Here is a 22,761-nt window from a genome sequence, read left to right as displayed (position 1 = left end):
ACCCCTTTTCTGGCTCACGCCGGGACACTCCTTGGAGTATCTGTGCGCGTTATAAGTTCATATAACCTAACATAACATGTAAATGCTATGGGAGTGTGTTTCTTGAATCCAATTCCGGGCTCACAGCTGGATCCTATTGGTCAGTGAGCCGCCTGTAATGTCTAAGGTCTAGTAGACACAAAGTTCTGTTAAATAGGCTTTCAGTCAGAATACAAATGCATGCGAGTAAAGATTGGAGCAAGTTCTAAAGGTGATTCCCCCATGGAATGGTGGTCACTAGAACCTGCCAATATCTCTGTGGGATGAGGACCATGTGTTGGATGTAGTTTATGTTTCTTACTATGATTGGACAGTAACTGGCACAATCTTCAAGTTTGGTTGCTCCAATTGTCACCTCTTGCTGTTCTCTACGTAAACTCTACGCCGCCTCAAGCCACTACCTGCCAAATGTAAGGATGGGATTAGTATCCTCCAGTCTGGCTTGACAAGTGCAAAGTGCCCGCCTCTCACTCTAACAACGAGATCCGATTGTACTGATCTACATAGAGCATTCTGTCTCCAGCATGCTTCAGACAAATAGCGCCAAGACACCTCGGCAGTAGTGCACTCTACAAATACCTCCAGTCAGTCAGTAAGTCAGTCAGTCACACACATACCGCAATCCACCTATCCACTCACTCTTTCACACAGACACGTTTGCAACATTGCCCCGACTATACAGTTGAATGCAGTCCTCTCACCAATAGGGTAAAGCTTAAATTCCGTTATATTAATGCTGGTACGATATATGGAGAAAAGACCATTTTCCACAAAGGGAGAATCACATCCACCTGTATGCACATAAGTAACTGGAGAAGTCTAAATAAGAGGAGAAACACATTTTTTGCTTGCAAGAGGTCTACATCAAAGTTTATTTGGAAACTGTAGCAGAGGAAATGTCCTTCATAAACCAAGAAACAATGAAGTCACATAGATAAGAATTAAAATGCTCCTTTACATAAACATTATGCCGGTGAGAGGGGGGGGGGTCAGGCAAAGGGGCCCGAAGGATACATCTGATAGTCATAATATGTGGTGATGAGAGTGGTGTAAGACAGAGATCAGTCAGTCAGGTGGGTCCCACTCTATGGTAAAACTCCCCAGCTAGGTGTGTATGTCTGTGCCGCAAGCATTGACTGTGTGCTAAGAGTGTGCGTGTCTCAGCATTTCTTGAGAGCAGCCATTGCGTTCTAGTTGGTCACTGACAGGTAGATGTAAGGCCCTTTCAACACTACCCAACATGAGGCATGAGTGAAAATCACTGAATGTACAGCCCGGCACCATGTTATAGAAGCATATCCCCCCCCCCCATTTCAAATCTTTTTTCAAGCATTGCTTCATACAAGAGCAGTTTTAGCAGGAAAAGTAAGCAAGATAGATGAAAATACAATGAGGTCTTTAGAAACTGGACAGTGACAGTAACCCCAGGTTAGCAAAAGCTCTCATCAATCCTAGTTATTAGATTTCAATTCCAGTGCACCCTGAGCCTGGATCATCCTGCTTGTATCTAGACAAATAGGACTACATGGTCCAGAATACATTGGAACAACGTGCATGAAAAACCAGGAACGGATACACACTCCAGCTGACCTGGAGCTTATTAGCCCACACACCACTGTGTTCTCTTAGTTCTTATCAATCGCAGGTTCTGAATTCCAGGCCGATGGGGGGTCTCGATAGACATCTTATTTCCTTGTCTGAGCGGTTGGATGCTGGTCTCTGGAGGCGTTGTCCCGGGAGGAGCTATCCCAGGAGGAGCTGTCCCGGGACGAGCTGTCCCGGGTGGTGGTGCCCCCGGAGACATCCCGGGAAGAGCCGCTCTCTGATCCGTAGGACCCCTGGGACCTGTGGGAGCTGTGGGAGTCCTGGGGACCGTGGGAGGCTGTAGAAAAAGAAAGGAAAGTGTTTGAGATATATATCACACCTGTTTAAGTTTCACCTGTCAAGGTGTGCTCTGTGATCCTTCAGTTCAGGGTTATCCCACAATGTTGGACAACCAGCAATCATGTTCCCAAAAGGCCTGCGCCTCAGCTAAGCTGGAAGGGTGGACAGCAGCCTTAGTAGCATGTGAGGCTCACTTGGCATCTGACTGTCCCTGCCAGAGGTCTAACAGCTTCTCAAGGGCACCAGGTGTCACTAAACCTGATTTACACATTGGGCTTTACATCCTCTACCTCAGTCAAAACATTAGGCATCAAACTTAACTCTGACCTCACCCTTCACTCTCAGGTTAGCGCCGTGGTGTCTTCTTCCTTTCTGTCACTTCGCACCATACGCAAGGTATCCCGCTTTTTTTCTGTTGATGCCCTGAAATCTATCATCTTGGCAATGGTCATCTCCCGCCTGGATTATGGCAACGCCCTATATGCTGGTTTACCTGCATATAGCTTAAGGCGTCTGCAGCTGATACAGAACCAGGCGGCACGGCTGGTACTCAACCTCCCTAAATTTCATCATGTAACACCCCTTCTCAAATCCCTTCACTGGCTCCCCGTTTGTGAACGTGTCCAGTTTAAGCTTGCGTCCATCATCTGCCAAGCACGACTGGGCACGGCTGCGGCCTTCATTACTTCAGAGATAGTTCCCTACGTTCCCACTAGGGCACTACGCTCAGCCTCGCAAGCCCTTTTGACAGTTCCCCGCTTTCGAAGGAAGAAATGGGGAGGCTCAAAGTTTTCCACCCTCGCACCAACTTTATGGAATTCCTTGCCTTTAGAGCTTAGGTCCATTCCTCTCTACCCCGAATTCCGAAAAAAGCTCAAAACCTATCTATTCACCAAAGCCTTTAGTTAGATCACTCGTTATTCCTGTTCTCTTTCATTTATCCCCCCCCTTTCCCCACCCCTTGAGGTTTGTCTGTTAGCGCCATGAAACCGCTGGTGAAAGTGCGCTTTATAAATAATTTTAAATTCAAATTCAAATCTCTCAAGGACGGTCTCTGTTGTTGGCAACAGGTAATATTCCTATTCAGGTTTTTAAGACTCAGGCACGTTTTCTTTTCATAGCCAAAAAACCCGGGGGAATATTCAGAATTAATATTTTCTAATTCTTTCGTTTATCACCATCTTTTTATTATGCTTCATGAGCAAGTGTTGTTGTTTTTATGGCGTTGTGCAAAGTCGGCTGCATTTGTGAATCTTTCACTGTATTGTACATCATTTGCTGTGATAAATTTAAACAGATACTAATTGTATCATTTGGGATTCCAAAATTTGTGAGTGAATTTGGATATTTTGTATGCAAAAAAATCTACTACAAACTTTAACAGAACCAGCGATTGGGCTTTTGTAGTTCTTGAGTTTGCCCTTTAAACGTTATGGGCTGTCAGCTCAGTCCTTGAGCCCACCAGTGGCCAGGCCCTCCCCCACTGAGTGAAGACCAGCTCTTACCTATTCTGCCCCCCTGAGCAGTGGAGGACGACGAGGACGAGTAGTAGGACGAGCTGGAACTCCCCTGCTGACCCCCATCTTGAATGCTGCGAACACAGACAAGAATAGCAATGAAGTAAACAGAAGTAAAAGAAAACACGCAAAGATAAAATGAAAACTAAGACGGCCACTGAGGTGACCCCTATGTCTTCTTGAACTAAATGCTGCAGAGTTGTTGTCTCGCCTACATATTACATCACAGTCTGTCTCAATTGTTTTGTATTGTAAGTGCATTTATACAGCGCTTTCTACCCCTGATAAGGTGTTGAAGCGCTTTTGTGCTGCACATGTTGGATGCTTTGCACAGCCTTGTTAATGTTTGCTGGAATATGTTGGTGCATGTTCCTTGCCTTGGAATGTCATTGACAGTCTCAAACCTGCTCCCCTAACAATACCCTAGAAATCGCAATCAGTCCCTGTGAGAGTAGTTCACTTAACCCTTTTTATGGCCTTCTGCTACAGGTCTGTAAGAGATCATGTTATCAACACCCATAGAAAATGGACTCCCATCAACCAATGGCTAGTTTGAGTTAGCTTCCTTCAACCAATCATATGTTTGGGTCAGCCCCCTTAAGCCATGATTTTGTTTCACATTTCAATCACATCCAAGGAGCATTGTGGAGTCATGTATTTTGCAATTATGATTTGAAATTGATGGTTAGTCTAAAAGGCGCCCTTCTTGTTTGTGACTAGCCCTTATCTAAGATGCACACCGCAGTAGCCATCTTAGGTGAGGAGATTCATCCAGAGAAAAGCTCTCATTGTTTGAGGAGCGCCTTTCCAAAAGTACTTCTGGAGTGGCATGCAGCCATGTCAGAAGCTTTTGGGAGACCGAGGGCCAGACATATTGCCCTGCTCTTGTTTCCCGTCCGAAGGCAACTCGTGATTAAGGAAACAGATCTCTGGGGAAATGGGAAGCACAGTGCTTGGCGCCACCTAGTGGTGTTGCCACATCAGCTGCCTCACGATAAAAAACAGGCCAGGCCTGCTTTTTTGTAAACAGATTATGCAATGTGAACGCAGGGCCTCCAACAAGTGCCGAGGATGTGGCAAAGATCTCAGGGTGCCCTAGCCCTGTGACAACTAACCAGGTGGCATGCATATCTCAGTACAAACTGATCGAACACGAATACAACTCCAGTATCACCGCACCTGGGGTGACCTTTGTTCTAGTAATGTTTTCTTGAAATGTAAATACTGGTTAACGGAAATACGGGGCATATTATCAAGGACCGGTGTTAATTTTATCGCCGTTTTATCGGCAGGAGACTGCCAATAAAACGGCGATAATGGGCTTGATAATACGCCCTTGTTAATTCCCATAGAAGCCCATGTTAACACAAGAACATGAGATTCTATGGGAATTAACAAGGGCGTATTATCAAACCCATTATCGCCGTTTTATCGGCAGTTTCCTGCCGATAAAACGGCGATAATTTTAACACCGGTCCTTGATAATATACCCCTTCATTCCAAATGTTTGTAATTAACGTGCTCTCTGCTGACATCTGTTGTGACGAGTTCCCCATCGAGTTACATTTCCAACACTGCTGATTCATCTTTTAACCCTTTCAGGCGTAATTTCTTTAGTACCATTACGTCAGAGAAATATAAGCATCTTTAGGTCTCGCCTGTCGATGCGCATGCGCATCGAGCTTGCGAGCCTATTGCGGCCTAAACAAGCTTTAACTAAGAAGCAAGGAATCGTGGCGATTCCTTGCAGTGCCCGTGACTTTTAAGCTCAATGCGCATGTGCATTGAGCTTAAAAGCGCGTGCACAGCCGCCCGCATTCCTCCGACACCTTTGAAGTGAAGCTTAGCTTCACTTCAAAGGCCCGGCTTCTTCACACCCACATGCCGCTCTGCCCCGCTCCGCCCCCTCCCCTGAGTCAGCCTGCCTGCCCAGACTTCTCCTCCCCCCTAATTACATCCCGCTTTCACTTGTTTTTTGTTCCGACTCGACGTGCACAGCTACCCTCCCCCCGCCCCCTCCCGCCACGCAATGCCGAGAGCTTGTTTGGAGCTGCAAACAATCTTGTCATCTGTTTTGTTTTGATGGGTCCCCGTCTAGGCTGGCGTTTCTAAAAGGCTGACTTGGTTTGTTTTCCTTCGGTTAATAAACAAAATAAAAGTAGAACTACCTCCATGCTGCTTATGCTGCCTCTTAAATAAGGTCTAGCTGCTAGGGCTTCTGCTTTCAGCCTCTACCCTCTTCTAAATAGTGCCTCTTAGAGCGTGTCATACGGCTCGCTCCCTCTGACAGCATTCCTTGCATCTCTTAAAGGGGCAGAGACAGCTAGCGTCTTGCAACCCGATTCGTTCCGCGGACGGGACTCCAGCGGAGCTAAATAACTCCCTAGTGCCAGTTCAATTCACAGTTGCGTCACATCATTCATCACATCATTCATAGAAAGACTTGTCTTGGAAAACAAATGCGTCATATCATTCACAGAAAGACATGTTTGGGAGGAAAAAAAAAACCATTTCTAAAAGTTTACCAACTGCTTTGCTTGTGGCATGCCCAGTTAAGTTTCAACGGAAAAGAGAGCGAGTGCGTGTGAACTGAGCTTCCGAACGCGCGCTAGTGATCGTATTCTCGAGTCATTTATTTATTTATTTTTGCGGCTTTATGAAGCGTGAGCATTGCCAAAAGGCGTTAACATGCTTTACAAAGAAGAGAAATAAATTATAATGAGTGATAATAGATGAGCGATAAGGAGGTGTTGAAAATGAATCTAAGGCAATAATCAGTTTTACATTTAAAAGTAGTTAAATATATGGGTGCAGATTTCATTGAAACTTAAATGAACTGTTGGTTCTAATCGCAATTCACATATCAGCAAAACAATAAATGGTAGATGGCGATAACAAGATGACAATTTGAGGGAAGTTAAGCATTTTAATGTAATCTCTTCAATCAAGCCACTTCGTCTAATTCATGACATTGCTGATTTAGGTCAATGACGACTTAACGTCATTTTTTTTTTCTCCCCCAAAAGATATTTCACAAATCAGCAGCGAGTTGTTAGGGGTACAAAGGAAATCTTCACACTCTTTTTATACACTTCACTTTTGTGCTAGAAATGCCTGGATTTGACAGACACCTTCCATGGTTTCGTGTAGTGTGAGAGAGCACAAGTTTGAAAAAAATGTATAAGTACGCCATATTTACAAGCACGTAGTTAGTTTAAACATGTTTTGCACACGAGTATTTTATATCCAGGAGTGAAATATACAGAGTGGTTTATATTCAGTAGTGAAACGTATAGAATGTTAAGTAGAGTAACTATAATAATAACGGTGTGAGATTAAATGTAGAAATGTTGGAATATATGTGAAAACCTCATGTTCTCATGTTAAAAAGAGTCATGTCCAAATTAAATGTAACTTTGGATTCCAGTATTTTGTGTAGGCCTTAGGGCAATTCACAGCAAACCTGAACGTGCTGCTAAAATAATGTGAGATAAAGTTGACATGGTTCTTTCAAAATGTACTATTGAACTTAGGGTTAAAAGTATATGCTTTATAGATGTGTTATTTTAGAAACGTATGCTAGTTAAGAATGTTTGCTGTTTAAATCAAGTTAACGTTTTAAGAGTGCAGGAACCTGCTGCATGTAAATCAAGTAGGCCAGAACAGATAATGTCATGTAGTTTAAATCGTCATGTGCTCGTTAGAGGAGAGGTCGTGAGGTGTCCAGTATGGAGCTCTGAGAGTGTTTTATGGCCTAAGATATGGTGAAGTCTGGAATTTGAGGCCCACTGCAGGACGAGCTGTATGCAGGTGCGAGGGTCCTAATCAGCTCGAATGAAAGGGACTTTGTTCAGTGGCGCCTTGCGCAGGCCTGTAGGAGTTTCCAGGAATTTCAGGGGGTATCAGCGCACGGAAGAAGGAGCCTGGGAACCAAGGTCAACTATAACGAGGGTCTTCAAGAGTACCATCATGGAGTTTACCGCGCAAAGATGTACCACGTGAGGGGCGTCCCAAGGGGCGTTTCTATTGGAAATGTGATTTGGTATTAGGGAAAGTGACCCGGGAGGAGAGCAGAGCAGATGATTTTGGGAGCCTAAGGAAGCGGATGGGTAGGCAGATAGGCTGATCAGGAGAGACCCATTATCAGAGAAGAGACAAAGAGAAGTGCGTGATCTTCTTAGGAAGTCACCACGGCTGACACCTAGAGGGTTAAGATCTTGCTAAGTAGGGATGTCATTTAGTGTAGTGTAGGGACAGACTAACCTTAATTTTCTTTTCTGTAATGACTTTGAGGTTGCAACTTGTATCCATTTTGGCAACCCTGATGGTTTTCGAACTTGTACTTATTATTCTGTTTTTCAGACTCAGACTATTCAAAAAGTTCATGTTCATAGTGATACCGATCTACCTCTTGAATCTCATTTTGAGAAGTTTGTATCTTCAGTTATCTTTGACTTTATATTAAATCTTTAAAACTTAATTTTGGTCAGTGGTCATTTAGAGTGGTGTAAGTTCTTAAATTGATTGTTTACTGCGAGATTACCTTTTACTCAAGACAGGTACCAACGATTCAGTCGACAGGAAATGGGATTTGGTAAGATAATTAGTAACCAGTAATCCCGCGTTAGCAGTTGGTAGCAGAGGATGGTTATCTTCTTGAGGAAGGTAATCTAGAGAGGTTAGTTTACCCCAAGGCCCGAGACGTCGAGAGACGAGCAGCGGAAGAATCGTGTGCCGAAAGGTGCAGGCGGTGCGAGAAAAGCAGCAGTATCGGAGAGTGAGTATAAAAAGGGTCATGCGTGAACAGATTGCGGTGTTTTGTGTTGTATTTGTATGGTAATGTCTTGCGGAGTTGAATGCCTGTAGTGTGAAAGAGAGAAGGTTGTGAGCGCGCGCAACCTGGTAAACTGGTAACCTGGTAAACGGGTTAACTGGTGAAATCTTAAGTTCAGGCCAGAGCTTAAGTGGTTTTGGGTGTATCGAACATCCAGGGTAGTTGTCGACCATAGTACGGAGGTCACGAGGTACCATTGACCGCCGTGGATCCAAGATAGGGGGAGTGTAAGAGTGTGTGTATGAGTAACGGACGCTGGTCGAAAGTTACTGTGTGTGAGTAACCTATCGGAGAAGGCGATTGTCTGGAAGTAATCGGAAAGACATTTCGCCAAGTTAGGGTGACAACTACAGAAAGACTGTGGGCGTACAGTCAAAGAAAGGTGATCGCTTGGACGGAAGTAATCATTTTTCAGAGTATGAATGGGATGCGTGCATGACCGAGGAGACGAGCTGAGAAAGGAGGGGAACTGCTGCGAAGGGGGACGGGTGACGTCGGCTAGAGCCGCGCTCTGATTGAGCGGTTGGTGTGACGTTAGCTAGAGCCGCGCTCTGGTTGGGCGGCTAGAGTGACGTCGGAGGAAAGCCGCGTACGGATAGGCCAGTTAGTGAGAACGGCGCTGAGATTGGTGGAATATCATCAGGAAGTAAACAAACGCGGAGAAAAGAGAAATCATGAAGTGTTTTAAGTGTTTGAAAGGGATTTTTAAACGTAAACGAAGTGAACATTATTACGGGGAAGAGGCTCCCCCAGAGGGTACGCCAGCTCATTATATGGCAACGAACGTGGGGCTGCATACGATATTGTGGATTGGGGCTTGGAATAAGCTTACGGAAGGAAATGAGGAAATGCAGTTCCCGAAGTATGGAACGTTTAAGTTAGAGGTGTTACATCGGCTAAAAGCAACCATGTCCTCATTGAAACCCTCACCTAGACCAACACAGTTTGAGGCTCTTAATGCATGGATTAAGGCTGCACACGACCGAAATTTGAACAGGCGTCAACAAAGGCTGACGCGATCGGTAAGGGCAGTGCGAGATTCCAAATGGGATGAGGAGGAAAAGCGTTGGAGGGTACAGACTATTGAGGTGGAAAAAATGTATCCGATGAGGGAGGTGTCAGGAGGAGGAAACCTCATGGAAGAAGACGAGGAAAGCGAGTCGGAGGACAATCTGATAAACAGATTGTTAATGGATAGACCACCTCCGAGAGTGGGATTGATAGAAGATAGAGGGCTCGCAAGGGAAGATGGGAATGAGATAGAGGGATATACACCACTCCCTATATCGGAATGGACACCTAGCAAAGGCGGAGAAACACCTCCAAACAACACTGTACAGAGTGTAGTGGGAAGGTTTGTGGTGCAGAAAACGCCAACCACAGAAAGGGTTGAGTCTGTGGGATTGCCAGACGCTCTTCAAGTGCCTGTTACCATAGGACCCATAGTTTCGATCTATAATTCTGAGAGAGATAGAGGGGAACAACAAAGGCAATTGGATAGGGAAAGGGTTGAGATGGAAAGGAGGAATAATGTGACGAATGCATGGAAACAATTGCCAGGTTCGGTAACATGGAATACCCCATTAGACACAACTGTCGGTCCCAATTCAGAACAGGGAGGTCCGAGAGGACCAATGGATCTAAGGGGACCGCGGCCAAGATCTTTTTCAGAGTTAAGAGCTGATTTGAGGGAATGGGACGGGTCCATAGTATCTCCGAGTAACAGGACAAGAACGGAACCAGAGTGGGAAAGCAGGGGTAACGGGACTGTATCTCATTGTGGGGCCAGCGAAAGCAGTCAGGGCCGGGAAGGCCAAAGTCAAGAGAATAGAGGGGATGCATGTCCTACAAATCAGAGAGAACAGCCGGAACAAAATACTAGGATTGTAGAATGTGAGGAAATGTCCCGTCTCTGGGGGAAAGGAGGAGATGAGGCGGTACGGGCTTTTCAGAATAGGTTTAGGTGCCTTCATCATACACTTGGGGAAGACGTTCAACATTGGAGAAAGGAGAACAGCGATAGGTCCCGCCACGCCTCGAATAATCAGGAATCACAGGGAAGTAGGGAAGAAAGAGGGATTAATAGAACCTCTTACCCTCTATCCCGTGAAACTAGCCAGGATGGAGAGAGAGAGGCTGGGAGGCATGAAGGAGTGTTTCACCACCCACCCCGAGAAGATGGAAAGGCATGGGACTTAGAGAGATGGGAACAGGGGAGGACTCCCTATAATTCACCAATACCTAAACGTAGATCTCGGAGCTGGGATGGGAGAGATGCGGATGGAGGAGCTAAATTGAGTGTCTTGAAAGCTGAAATAAAGGCAAAAAGGCTTGATGTTACCAGTTTAAAATCAGATGTTGATGAGATAATAGATGGAACATTGCCTTTGGAAAGGATAGAATTGTATGAACAGGATGAGTTATTGTTCATGGCAAAGGATATTACTAGGAAAGCTAGAGCGTTTCATGAAAAACTGACTGATTTGGCAGACAAGTATGCCGTGGATTTGTCTAGGACAAGGGCATTGCAGAGCAACCACAGATTACAGTACGCAGACCAAGATCTAGATGAGAAGAGAACTACTGGATTAAAAACACACATAAGAGAGTTGGTAACAGGGATAAGAGTGTGGAGAGAACTGGATAAATGGGAAGAAAGGTGGTCGAAAAAGGGCACAGTTAGGCGAAGTACAAATGTGATGACCCCTGAGGGAAGGGTAATGCAGATGGAGGCATTCCCTTTGCGAGAAATATCAAATGGAAATTATGTACATGTGCCCTGGAGTAGAGGAGACTTAGCCGCATTTACCAACTCATTTCCGAAGTTGCGGGACAATCCAGTCGAATGGTATAAGCAGGTAGAGAGGTTCGTTAAAATCTCGAAAGTACTGTGGATAGATTTGAACACGTTGTTTGACATCGTGGTCCCATCTGATCTATGGACCCCTTGTAAGACTAGTGTCGAATGGCCAAATGCTGAACCATTGAGGGATGCTCGAACAAATGGACCATCTGAGATTGTCATGCGAAAGTATGAAAGGGTAATAGCATGGCTGAAAGATAAGGTACCACCACAGGATATAGATTGGGTAAAAATAGACCGAACAAGGCAGGAACCCAAGGAGACAGTTCACGAGTTTTATGAAAGATTGTTGAAAACATTCAAGCAATACAGTGGACTAGATGTAATGGATCCCAAAGACATAGGGCAGTTCGTGTCAAAGTTTGTCTTGGGGTTGAGACCTGATATTTGTTTGATGATACAGCAACATTTAATCTGTTGGCAGAACAAACCACTAGATGAGATTTTACGATATGCGAGGTACTGCAGTGACGAGATAGATTCTAAAGCCAAGAATCTAAAGGAGAAATTGATGGTGGTGCAAATGCAGTCCGCTGGGAAGGGTGGCCAGCAGAAGCAGGGGATGGGACGAAAACCAAATGGTCAGAACAAAGATAATGAAGAAGGGCAGAGACCTAAGATAGACTTTGCCACTTTAAAGAAAACGACAAAGTGTCATCTGTGTCATCAGGTGGGGCATTGGCGACGCGAGTGTCCCTTTAACCCTGAAAACGGAGAGCTAGAAGTAGAAGAGCAGGTCCAAGAAGACCCAGTGCAAAAAGTGACAGTCCCAAGCAGTAAGGTGGCCAAAGGGGGGACTTCGGCTCCACGGGCCCAATTCCCACAGCCACCGAAGATAGCAGCTGGAGGAAAGGTCTTTAAACAAATGCCTCTGTTTATCGAGGAAGAAAAATGTTATTACATTGATCCATTGACAGGACAACGGGTGAGCAGTGAAGAAGACTGTACCCTCGGGGCAGTTCTAGAAGTGGATCAGAGAGGGCCATTTGTTGAGGCAGAAGTGGCAGGGTGTCCCACTACGTTCTTAGTGGACACTGGGGCTACTCGTTCGACTCTGAGATCAGCGGTAGTTCCAGACTTGCCAATGTCAGGGGAAACAATTCAAGTGGTAGGAGTCGCAAATAAAAGAATGACTAGTCCCTTGACAGAACCAGTGTCTGTGAAAATTGGAAACCACATGAACGAACATCAGTTTGTGGTTTGTGACTCGAGTCCGGTATGTCTGTTAGGTAGGGATTTGTTATGCAAATTGAATTGCACCATATACTGCACCCCACAAGGAGTGGAGGTACAGACTACCGACGATGATGCTACCTTTAAGGTGGCCAATTCAAAATTCTGTGTAGAACTATATCCTACTCTGACTGTAGAAGATCTTCCACAAGACTTAAGAGATGCAGTGGCGTCAGAGGTGTGGGATTTCACAGGAGAAGATATAGGATTGATTAAAGGGGTAGAACCGGTAAAAATTCTGGTAAAACCAAATGTTGAGTTTCCAAGAACGCCTCAATACAAATTGTCCCAGGAAACGATTGCGGGAATAAAGCCTGTGATCGAGTCAATGATACAGCAGGGAATACTGAAGGAAATCGTGGGCAGTCCTTGTAACTCCCCGATTATGGGTTTGCAGAAACCTAGCGGGAAGTTTAGGATAGTTCAGGATTTACGAAAAATTAACAACATAGTCGTTTCATGTTGTCCCGTGGTACCGAATCCATCAGTAATATTGTTTCAAATACCATGTCAAGCAGAATGTTTCACAGTGATAGATCTTTGTCAGGCTTTCTTTTCAATCCCATTGGATGAAGAGAGCAGGTACCTTTTTGCGTTTAAAATGGAAGATCGCGTTTTAACATGGTGTCGAATCCCACAAGGATTCACAGACAGTCCATCCATCTTTAATCAGTTGTTGAAAAAGAATCTTGAGAATCTAGTACTGCCACAGAACTCGGTTCTGGTACAGTACATAGATGACCTACTTGTTGCGTCAGAAACAGAGGAAGCTTGTAAAGTAGATTCAATTGCCTTACTGAATCATTTAGCTGAAAATGGACATAAGGTATCTCCGAGCAAGTTACAGTATTGTCTGACAGAAGTACAGTATCTAGGGCACAGGTTGGAAAAAGGGAAACGTAAGGTGTCCCCAGAGAGGATTGAGGCGATAATGAAAATGAATGCGCCTACAACACAGAGAGAAGTTAGAATGTTCTTAGGAATGGTGGGTTACTGCCGACAGTGGATAGTTAACTTTTCACTGAAAGCAAAGCCCTTACAGAAACTGACGCACAAGGAGGTGAGTGATCCGGTACCATGGGATGAAGAATGTCTGGTGGCGTTTTTACAGCTGAGAGACGATTTATGTCGTGCTCCGGCTCTGGGAATGCCAGATTACGAAAAGTCATTTTCACTCTATTGCTGTGAGAGAGAGGGATGTGCTTTGTCAGTCTTGGCACAGACCCACGGTAATGCCCGTAGACCAGTTGCATATTTTTCGGCTACATTAGATCCAGTAGCCGCAGCGTTGCCCGGATGTCTCAAATCCGTTGCTGCAACGGGTGTCAGCATTGAAAGGAGCGAAAGTATTGTAATGGGACATCCAGTGGTGGTGTATGTACCGCATTCAGTTGAATTGTTAATGACCAGGACGAAGACGCAGCATCTGACCAATAGCAGGCTCACGCGTTATGAGCAAGTTATACTTGCCGCAGAAAACGTGACTCTCAGGAGATGCTCTGTCTTGAATCCTGCTACTTTGATGCCATTACCTTCGGTTATAGAAGGCGAAGGATGTGAAGACCACGATTGCCTTGATGTGACTGAACTATGCACGAAACCCAGACCAGATATAGTGGATGAGCCATTGTCTGACCCCGATGAAATTTACTTTGTTGATGGCTCATGTTTAAGAGACGATACTGGTCGGTTGAGAGCAGCTTATGCTGTTTGTACCATTGCTGGAGTTGTGGAAGCCGCTTGCCTGGAAGGAGTACATTCCGCACAGGTAGCAGAGATTATTGCCCTAACTCGTGCCTGCATAGCAGGAAATGGAAAGAGAGTCACCATCTACACGGACAGCCAATATGGTTTCGGTGTGGTTCATGATTTCGGGCAGTTGTGGTCTCAGAGGGGTTACATGACCTCCTCTGGTTCGCCCATTCGAAATGGAGAATTTGTGCGATTGCTGATAGAAGCATTACAAGGTCCTGTTGACATTGCAGTAGTGAAGTGTGTAGCTCATACTAAGAATACAGATTTTGTGTCACAAGGTAATAGATATGCTGATGAAGTCGCACGCTATTGTGCGGAACAAAGTTATTCTTTCTCAAAGGTGGAAATAGAAGGTGCAGAAGAAAAGACTGAATTAAGTATGATGTTAGAAACTGTAGACACTTGGGAGGATTTAAGGATAATGCAGGAGAACGCACCTGAAACAGAGAAAAAGGCATGGGAAATAGCAGGCTGTGTGCGAAGTGAAATGGATTTTTGGGTTTCAGCAGATGGGAGAGCTGTGTTACCTGAAGAATTAGCTAATCCCATGGCGAGAGAAATACATGGTCCAGTACATCTAGGAAGGGATGCTATGATGAGAGTTTTTAGGCAGACTTGGTATTGCCCGAAATTCAGAATAGCAGCAGAATCAGTATGTAAGCGATGTGTTACCTGCCAACAACTGAACGTAGGCAAACGAACACCAGTCACACTGAGTCACATTGGGAGGTCGGGGGGGCCTTTCAATAGAATGCAACTAGACTTCATCGAGATGCCAAGGGTCAATCGCCTTCGGTATGTGTTGGTGATTGTATGCGTATTTTCCAGATGGGTTGAAGCGTACCCTACACGTAGGTGCGATACACTCACAGTGGCTAAATTGTTGCTCAGGGAGTTGATACCGCGCTTCGGGGTGCCTGCCTCTTTGGAATCGGACAGAGGAAAACATTTTAACAGCGAAATAGTGAAGATGTTGTGCTCCACACTGAATATCGATCAAAAGCTGCATTGTAGTTATCGACCAGAAGCTTCAGGAATTGTGGAACAAGTGAATGGCACGTTGAAGAATAGATTGGCTAAAGTAGTGGCATCCACATCTTTGAGTTGGCCAGATGCTCTTCCATTGGTGCTCATGAGCATGCGCAGCACACCTGATAGGAGGACAGGTCTCTCTCCCCACGAGATCCTGATGGGGAGGGCCATGAGACTTCCTACAGTTCCAACTACTGCTCTATTGAATATTACAGATGATCTGATCTTGGATTATTGTAAAGGACTGTCTGACGCCATCCATTCTGTGTCCCTTCAGGTGCATGCGGCTGAAGTTCCAGCAGCGAGGAACCTGTGTCATGACCTGAACCCAGGGGACTGGGTCCTGGTTAAAAAGCACGTCCGGAAGAACTGCCTAGATGTTCGCTGGCGTGGGCCCTTTCAGGTAATCCTGATAACGAACACCGCGGTGAAGTGCGGGGGGCTGCCAAATTGGATTCATGCATCCCATACTAGAAGAGTTCCAGCACCTCTAGAAGGAACAGCTCCCATCCCAGACGAAAGCCCGGAAGTGGAAGAAGAGTCGCAAGAAGGGATTGAGGCAGCTGAGGAGGTGTCGGAAGAAGTTGGGAACGCAACGGATTCAGAAGAAGAGCGAAGGCAGGACGGCAGTGAGACAGAAGACGCAACCGAAGGAGAGAGCAGAAGTGAATACGACTCAGACTCAGATCCGTATCGGAGCGACCAAGAACCAAGTGGGAGGACAAGGAATAGGAGAATAAGGCTTGGAGCTGCCACTTGGCCAACAAGGAGAAGAAGGCTAAGTTTGAGGTCGGCCCAAGAAGAAACGCTTACTCCTATATCCGAAGACTCAGATCCAGAAGAAGATATCCAGGATCAAGCCGAGGAGGGTCTTAGAAGATCAAGTAGGGTGCGAGTGCCTAGCAGAAGATACTCTACTCCCGATTGGACCTACCTCGTTGCAGATGTCTGGGAGACACAGAACAGGGAGGATCAGGGAAGTGGAACTGATCAGAACTGACCCGATCATCACAGTGCAAATAAAGTTTCTACTGCCAGGAGCGGAGACCGAAAGGTTGCTGACACTCAACATCGTTCATCCTGCTCTTCTGAGTGGAATAAGAAAATTGCTTTTAGAGACAGTTGAGTTTCCAGTTTGCTGTTCACGATATCCAATATTGGAGGGAACTCTTCTTCGTTTGGAAATGCTTGAGCGAGTAGTAGAAATGCTAGGAGCGCTTATTGTTGTGGACTAATACCATATTGTGAATGTCTTCAAAGGGGCGCAGAACTGGAAAGGTGAAGAAAGTGATCTTGATTAGAACGGACCCCTTTGTAATTGTGGATATAGAACTGATAGTACCAGGATTGGAAATTGAAAAAACGCTAACTCTCAATTTCGTCCGTCCACTTGTCTTGAGCGAAATAAGGAGAATAATCCTAGAAAAGGTTGACTTTCCATGGTGTGGTACGAACTGTCCAGAACCTGAGGGAATGATACTTCGGATGGACGTTTATGAAGAAGTAGTGTCACTCCTTGAGTCATACATAACTTCAGACGAAAATAAGACTTTTGAAAAGAAATTGTAAATTGTTGCAAGATAACCTAGCGCCGAGTGGAAGAAGAAAAAAAAAATGGTAGGGGTTTCCTTTTAGCGGATGGAGAAGGGCTAGGGTTGTCTATTTTACTGGACTTTGAACTGTTTTGCGGAAACAAATTGTCAAGCTTCCAAGTGTTCCAAGAAAGACATTGCAAGAGAGAAAGACTTTGTTTGAAAAGAAGAGGAAGTGAATGCTGGAAGATAGTCGAAAACTACACTGTTTGAGAACATGGAGGCTGGCAACCCGAACCGCAGGGCAAAATGTATAGCTGTTACATTTTTAGGAGTAGTGGTTTCTCTTATAATTTTAGTGGTAACTGTTTCATTCCTAGCGGGACACGAAGGGGATGGAACCACAGTTAAGGAGGATAAGGGAGTGTCAACACCGAGAACTACCATTATTAAGGAGAAGGGAAACATCAATGAGAAAGACCAAGCGTTGTTAGACGCAGAAGTAAAAAGGTTACACATGGATGAGTCACAGGGGAATTACAAGTCAAATGCTTATGCTAAGTTGCTTTATGAATATGTTGATGCCATGGAAGTAAAGGATTGTTATGTCTGTATGCAATTACCAATTTCAGTGGAGGAGGGTATCAAATACCATCATCTCCCGTTGACCTATGGGATAACGTGCAGTTTATTGTTAAGTATGTTTTATGGACGAGACGGATTTGAGTATTACTTCTCGAATTTCGACTCGACATTGCCAGAGGTTCCGAATTTCAAGCATTTGAACAAATGGGACTACTACAAAAGCGAAGACAGGTTACACAAATGGTTTATTCCATGGAGAACGTTAGATACTTCACATGCTCGAATCAACAATCTGACTTGTCAAATATCAGAAGTTGAGAAAAAGTTTATAGCTCAGGTAGATACTAGATACAGGAGGCAGAAGATATTGAAGGCATCAGGACAAGGGGAAACAGATTGGACCAAGGAGGAAAGGGCACAACAACGAAAAGGTAGTATTGGTCCAATTGCTTTGGATAAGGAGAAACGGGGGAAACTGTGCATTCACAGGAGTTACTCCTATTATGAAAACGTTTATGTAGGACAAGTCAATTGTGAACATGCCTTTCAATTGGAGTACTACTCTAAGAACTTCATGAAAGGGATGCAAGCAATACCAAATGTATATTTTGTATGTGGAAGATATGCCTATGTGAAGTTACCAGATAATTGGTACGGATCATGCTATCTGGCTGTTGTCTTCCCTAAAATATATCATGTTGAGAATTTAGACACGCCTAAGAAAGAAATATCAACTAGATGGAAGCGAGGGCTGGGTGCAGCAGAAGTAGTTGGAGATGTAATAGGTGCTGCATTCCCGTTCTTAGGATTGATAATGAATGACATTAAGATCAGGAGGTTAGCTACAGTCGTAGATAGACTGTCTGCCAGTACTGCAAGATCCTTGATGCTGATAGAGGGGGAGATGCAATCGATTAGGGCAATGGTTCTTCAGAACCGACTTGCTTTAGATGTTCTGTTAGCAAAAGAGGGAGGAGTCTGTAGGGCCTTGAAGGTACAGGAATGCTGTACTTACATTCCAGACAATTCAAAGCCTCTAGAGAAGTATATACAAAACATCACTGCCATACACTACGAAATTGAGGACCTGGCAAAGGTAAATCTGTGGGAAAAAGTAGGTCATGGAATGGGTAAAGTTGGAAGTTGGTTTGCCAACTTAGGAAAGGGTATCGTTTGGTACATATTGAAGCCCATCATCATAGTAATGATTTGTGTAATCACTTTGTGGGGATTGGTGCGTTTGTATCAATGGTATAGAGCAAATAGGTTACAGAGAGCTATGAAGAAACAGGAAGAAGAGTTGACAGCGATGCAGGACACTCAATATAAGAGTCTGAAAGCATTAGAGAGTATGAAAAGAAGTGGTACTACCCTGTCTTCACTTTAAAAGGTTCTACATTTTTAGTGTCATGGTGATGATGACCCCTGAAGGTCATCAAAGGGGGGACTGAGAGAGCACAAGTTTGAAAAAAATGTATAAGTACGCCATATTTACAAGCACGTAGTTAGTTTAAACATGTTTTGCACACGAGTATTTTATATCCAGGAGTGAAATATACAGAGTGGTTTATATTCAGTAGTGAAACGTATAGAATGTTAAGTAGAGTAACTATAATAATAACGGTGTGAGATTAAATGTAGAAATGTTGGAATATATGTGAAAACCTCATGTTCTCATGTTAAAAAGAGTCATGTCCAAATTAAATGTAACTTTGGATTCCAGTATTTTGTGTAGGCCTTAGGGCAATTCACAGCAAACCTGAACGTGCTGCTAAAATAATGTGAGATAAAGTTGACATGGTTCTTTCAAAATGTACTATTGAACTTAGGGTTAAAAGTATATGCTTTATAGATGTGTTATTTTAGAAACGTATGCTAGTTAAGAATGTTTGCTGTTTAAATCAAGTTAACGTTTTAAGAGTGCAGGAACCTGCTGCATGTAAATCAAGTAGGCCAGAACAGATAATGTCATGTAGTTTAAATCGTCATGTGCTCGTTAGAGGAGAGGTCGTGAGGTGTCCAGTATGGAGCTCTGAGAGTGTTTTATGGCCTAAGATATGGTGAAGTCTGGAATTTGAGGCCCACTGCAGGACGAGCTGTATGCAGGTGCGAGGGTCCTAATCAGCTCGAATGAAAGGGACTTTGTTCAGTGGCGCCTTGCGCAGGCCTGTAGGAGTTTCCAGGAATTTCAGGGGGTATCAGCGCACGGAAGAAGGAGCCTGGGAACCAAGGTCAACTATAACGAGGGTCTTCAAGAGTACCATCATGGAGTTTACCGCGCAAAGATGTACCACGTGAGGGGCGTCCCAAGGGGCGTTTCTATTGGAAATGTGATTTGGTATTAGGGAAAGTGACCCGGGAGGAGAGCAGAGCAGATGATTTTGGGAGCCTAAGGAAGCGGATGGGTAGGCAGATAGGCTGATCAGGAGAGACCCATTATCAGAGAAGAGACAAAGAGAAGTGCGTGATCTTCTTAGGAAGTCACCACGGCTGACACCTAGAGGGTTAAGATCTTGCTAAGTAGGGATGTCATTTAGTGTAGTGTAGGGACAGACTAACCTTAATTTTCTTTTCTGTAATGACTTTGAGGTTGCAACTTGTATCCATTTTGGCAACCCTGATGGTTTTCGAACTTGTACTTATTATTCTGTTTTTCAGACTCAGACTATTCAAAAAGTTCATGTTCATAGTGATACCGATCTACCTCTTGAATCTCATTTTGAGAAGTTTGTATCTTCAGTTATCTTTGACTTTATATTAAATCTTTAAAACTTAATTTTGGTCAGTGGTCATTTAGAGTGGTGTAAGTTCTTAAATTGATTGTTTACTGCGAGATTACCTTTTACTCAAGACAGGTACCAACGATTCAGTCGACAGGAAATGGGATTTGGTAAGATAATTAGTAACCAGTAATCCCGCGTTAGCAAGTGTTTGCTGTAGTGTTATATTATGTTGTTATATATTTATACAGCGGGATCACCAATTCCTTGGCGTCTTGGCGCTCTGTTCAAACCCCAGTCTGCAGCTGTGATTCATCCATCACAGTTTCTGCATTGCAGATTTTGTTGCACGGCCACATTGCTGTGGATAGGTGATTTGGCATAATAAAATCATGTTTTAAAAATATTATTTTATTCTGTGCCAATTGATTGTAGTTTGCACTCGCCACAGGCAGCACAGTCACACACCCAATGCCACTCACACATGCAACGCCACTCACACACGCAACGCCACTCACACACGCAACGCCACTCACACACGCAACTCATCCACGCAACCCCACTCATCCACGCAACCCCACTCATCCACGCAACGCCACTCACACACGCAACGCCACTCACACACGCAACGCCACTCACACATGCAACGCCACTCACACACGCAACGCCACTCACACACGCAACGCCACTCATCCACGCAACGCCACTCATCCACGCAACGCCACTCATCCACGCAACGCCACTCATCCATGCAACGCCACTCATCCACGCAACGCCACTCATCCACGCAATGCCACTCATCCACGCAACGCCACTCATCCACGCAACGCCACTCATCCACGCAACGCCACTCACACACGCAACGCCACTCACACACGCAACGCCACTCACACACGCAACGCCACTCACACACGCAACGCCACTCACACACGCAACGCCACTCACACACGCAACGCCACTCACACACGCAACGCCACTCACACACGCAACGCCACTCATCCACGCAACGGCACTCATCCACGCAACGGCACTCATCCACGCAACGGCACTCATCCACGCAACGCCACTCATCCACGCAACGCCACTCATCCACGCAACGCCACTCATCCACGCAACGCCACTCATCCACGCAACGCCACTCATCCACGCAACGCCACTCATCCACGCAACGCCACTCATCCACGCAACGCCACTCATCCACGCAACGCCACTCATCCACGCAACGCCACTCATCCACGCAACGCCACTCATCCACGCAACGCCACTCATCCACGCAACACCACTCATCCACGCAACGCCACTCATCCACGCAACGCCACTCATCCACGCAACGCCACTCATCCATTTGCAAAACGAAAAAAGTTAAACTCTTCTATTGCGAGACCTATTGCATTTTCAATGCTTGTTTATAGTGCTTTGAAACAACACAAACGGTGGTATCAAGCGCTACATAAGTATTATTAGTGGCGCCATCAGAAACGAAAAGTTAGTATGAGTCGAGGGAAGAATAAAGAAGATCTCCATCTGTTTCCTTGAGAGTACTGCACATGACCTGTGACCAACATGTAGCACCTCTAACGAATATCAGTTGTGTTGCAGTACTCCTAGCATGTTTTCTTTGCCTGAAAGATGTGGTTTAGTGGCTAAATTATTGATTCTAGAGTCAGGAATCCTGGAAGCTTAACCTGGCTTCCCCAAAGTACAAACTGTGTTATCCTCTGCAAATTACTTCATCTCTCTCTCTGTGCTTTATTTCTTTTAGTGTCTAACTGTGCAACTTCCAAGTGTGCTAAATGCTGGTGTTAGTGGCTACTTAACTAAACGTTTAACCCGCTGAGCCATCGTGCCATTGATCTGCACGATACTGGTTTGGACATAGCTCTGTTCTGTCCTCTGCTCGCCTGACCGCAGTGGTTGGCAGCTCCCAGTTAGACCCTTCCCTGGCAGTAAATGTCCAAGTGGGGACTTACTGTGCGTTTCCGTCGTCCAGCAGGCGGCGGTAGGTGGCGATCTCCTGCTCCAAGCGGGCCTTGATGTCCAGCAGGATCTTGTACTCGTTGCTCTGGCGCTCCATCTCGCCGCGCAGCTCGGACAGCTCCTCCTCCACCTTGCCGATGGAGGCCTGCAGCTGGGCCAGCTGACCGCAGTAGCGCCCCTCGGATTCTGCCAAGGAAGACTCTAATGCCGCTCTCTGTGGAGAAGAAGGGATAGAAGAATAACAATTTGGTCGTGCGTCTCCATGGTGCACCCAGACGGATCATGTTACCGTTCTGGGAGTTTTAATATTGCTTCACTTCACCTCCAAACCGGTCCTGGAGGGCCGGATCCATGCCAGATTTTTTGTATATCCCCATTTAGATACATGTAGTTATTTTAAAAATCTGGCGTGGATCCGGCCATCCAGGACCGGTTTTGAGAACCCTGATTGATGCAAAGTAAAGGTCCTCTTTTATTTTCAATGTGCCAGAAATTAGGCGGAGGATATAAATCTTTCGGCCTCGTGCTCAAGATGGCGGCCATGTTGTATCTGCCTGCAGAGCGGTCTCACTCACCATGCTGAGCTGGGCTTCAAGGTCGATTTGTAGACCCTGCACCGTGCGTCTTATCTCGATGATCTCCGTCTGGTAGGACTGCAGCTCTTTGGAGGTGGTGGTGACCTGGTGGGACACCTCCTGGGACTGAAACACAAAATCACATTACATAATGCCTTTACATGGTCATATTTCTTAGCAGCCTGAGCGAGCTAAGTACTCTCCTTTATTGTGCC

At 45.2% G+C, this 22,761-nt stretch overlaps 1 protein-coding gene across 2 annotated transcripts in view; it reads right to left on the bottom strand.

Moving 5' to 3' along the window:
• Positions 1 to 879: 879 nt before the first annotated feature.
• LOC144755987 (keratin, type I cytoskeletal 19-like) overlaps positions 880 to 22,761 on the bottom strand; it is a 29,845-nt gene continuing 7,963 nt past the window's right edge. The window contains exons 5-8 of one of the 2 annotated variants that reach the window (XM_078645457.1): positions 22,547 to 22,672; positions 21,965 to 22,185; positions 3,429 to 3,514; positions 880 to 1,921 (exon numbers count right to left, since the gene is read on the bottom strand). In XM_078645457.1, the coding sequence (XP_078501583.1) occupies positions 1,725 to 1,921; positions 3,429 to 3,514; positions 21,965 to 22,185; positions 22,547 to 22,672 (630 nt within the window). In that variant the 3' untranslated portion in view covers positions 880 to 1,724. Of the gene's footprint in view, positions 1,922 to 3,428; positions 3,515 to 21,960; positions 22,186 to 22,546; positions 22,673 to 22,761 lie in introns of those variants that run through there. The other variant, XM_078645458.1, reaches the window with a different exon arrangement.

Source organism: Lissotriton helveticus, chromosome 5_1 (assembly GCF_964261635.1).
Source record: "Lissotriton helveticus chromosome 5_1, aLisHel1.1, whole genome shotgun sequence".
Lineage (NCBI taxonomy): Eukaryota > Metazoa > Chordata > Amphibia > Caudata > Salamandridae > Lissotriton > Lissotriton helveticus.
The sequence above is the reverse complement of the archived record's forward strand: the minus strand, read 5'-3'. Positions and strand labels throughout refer to the sequence as shown.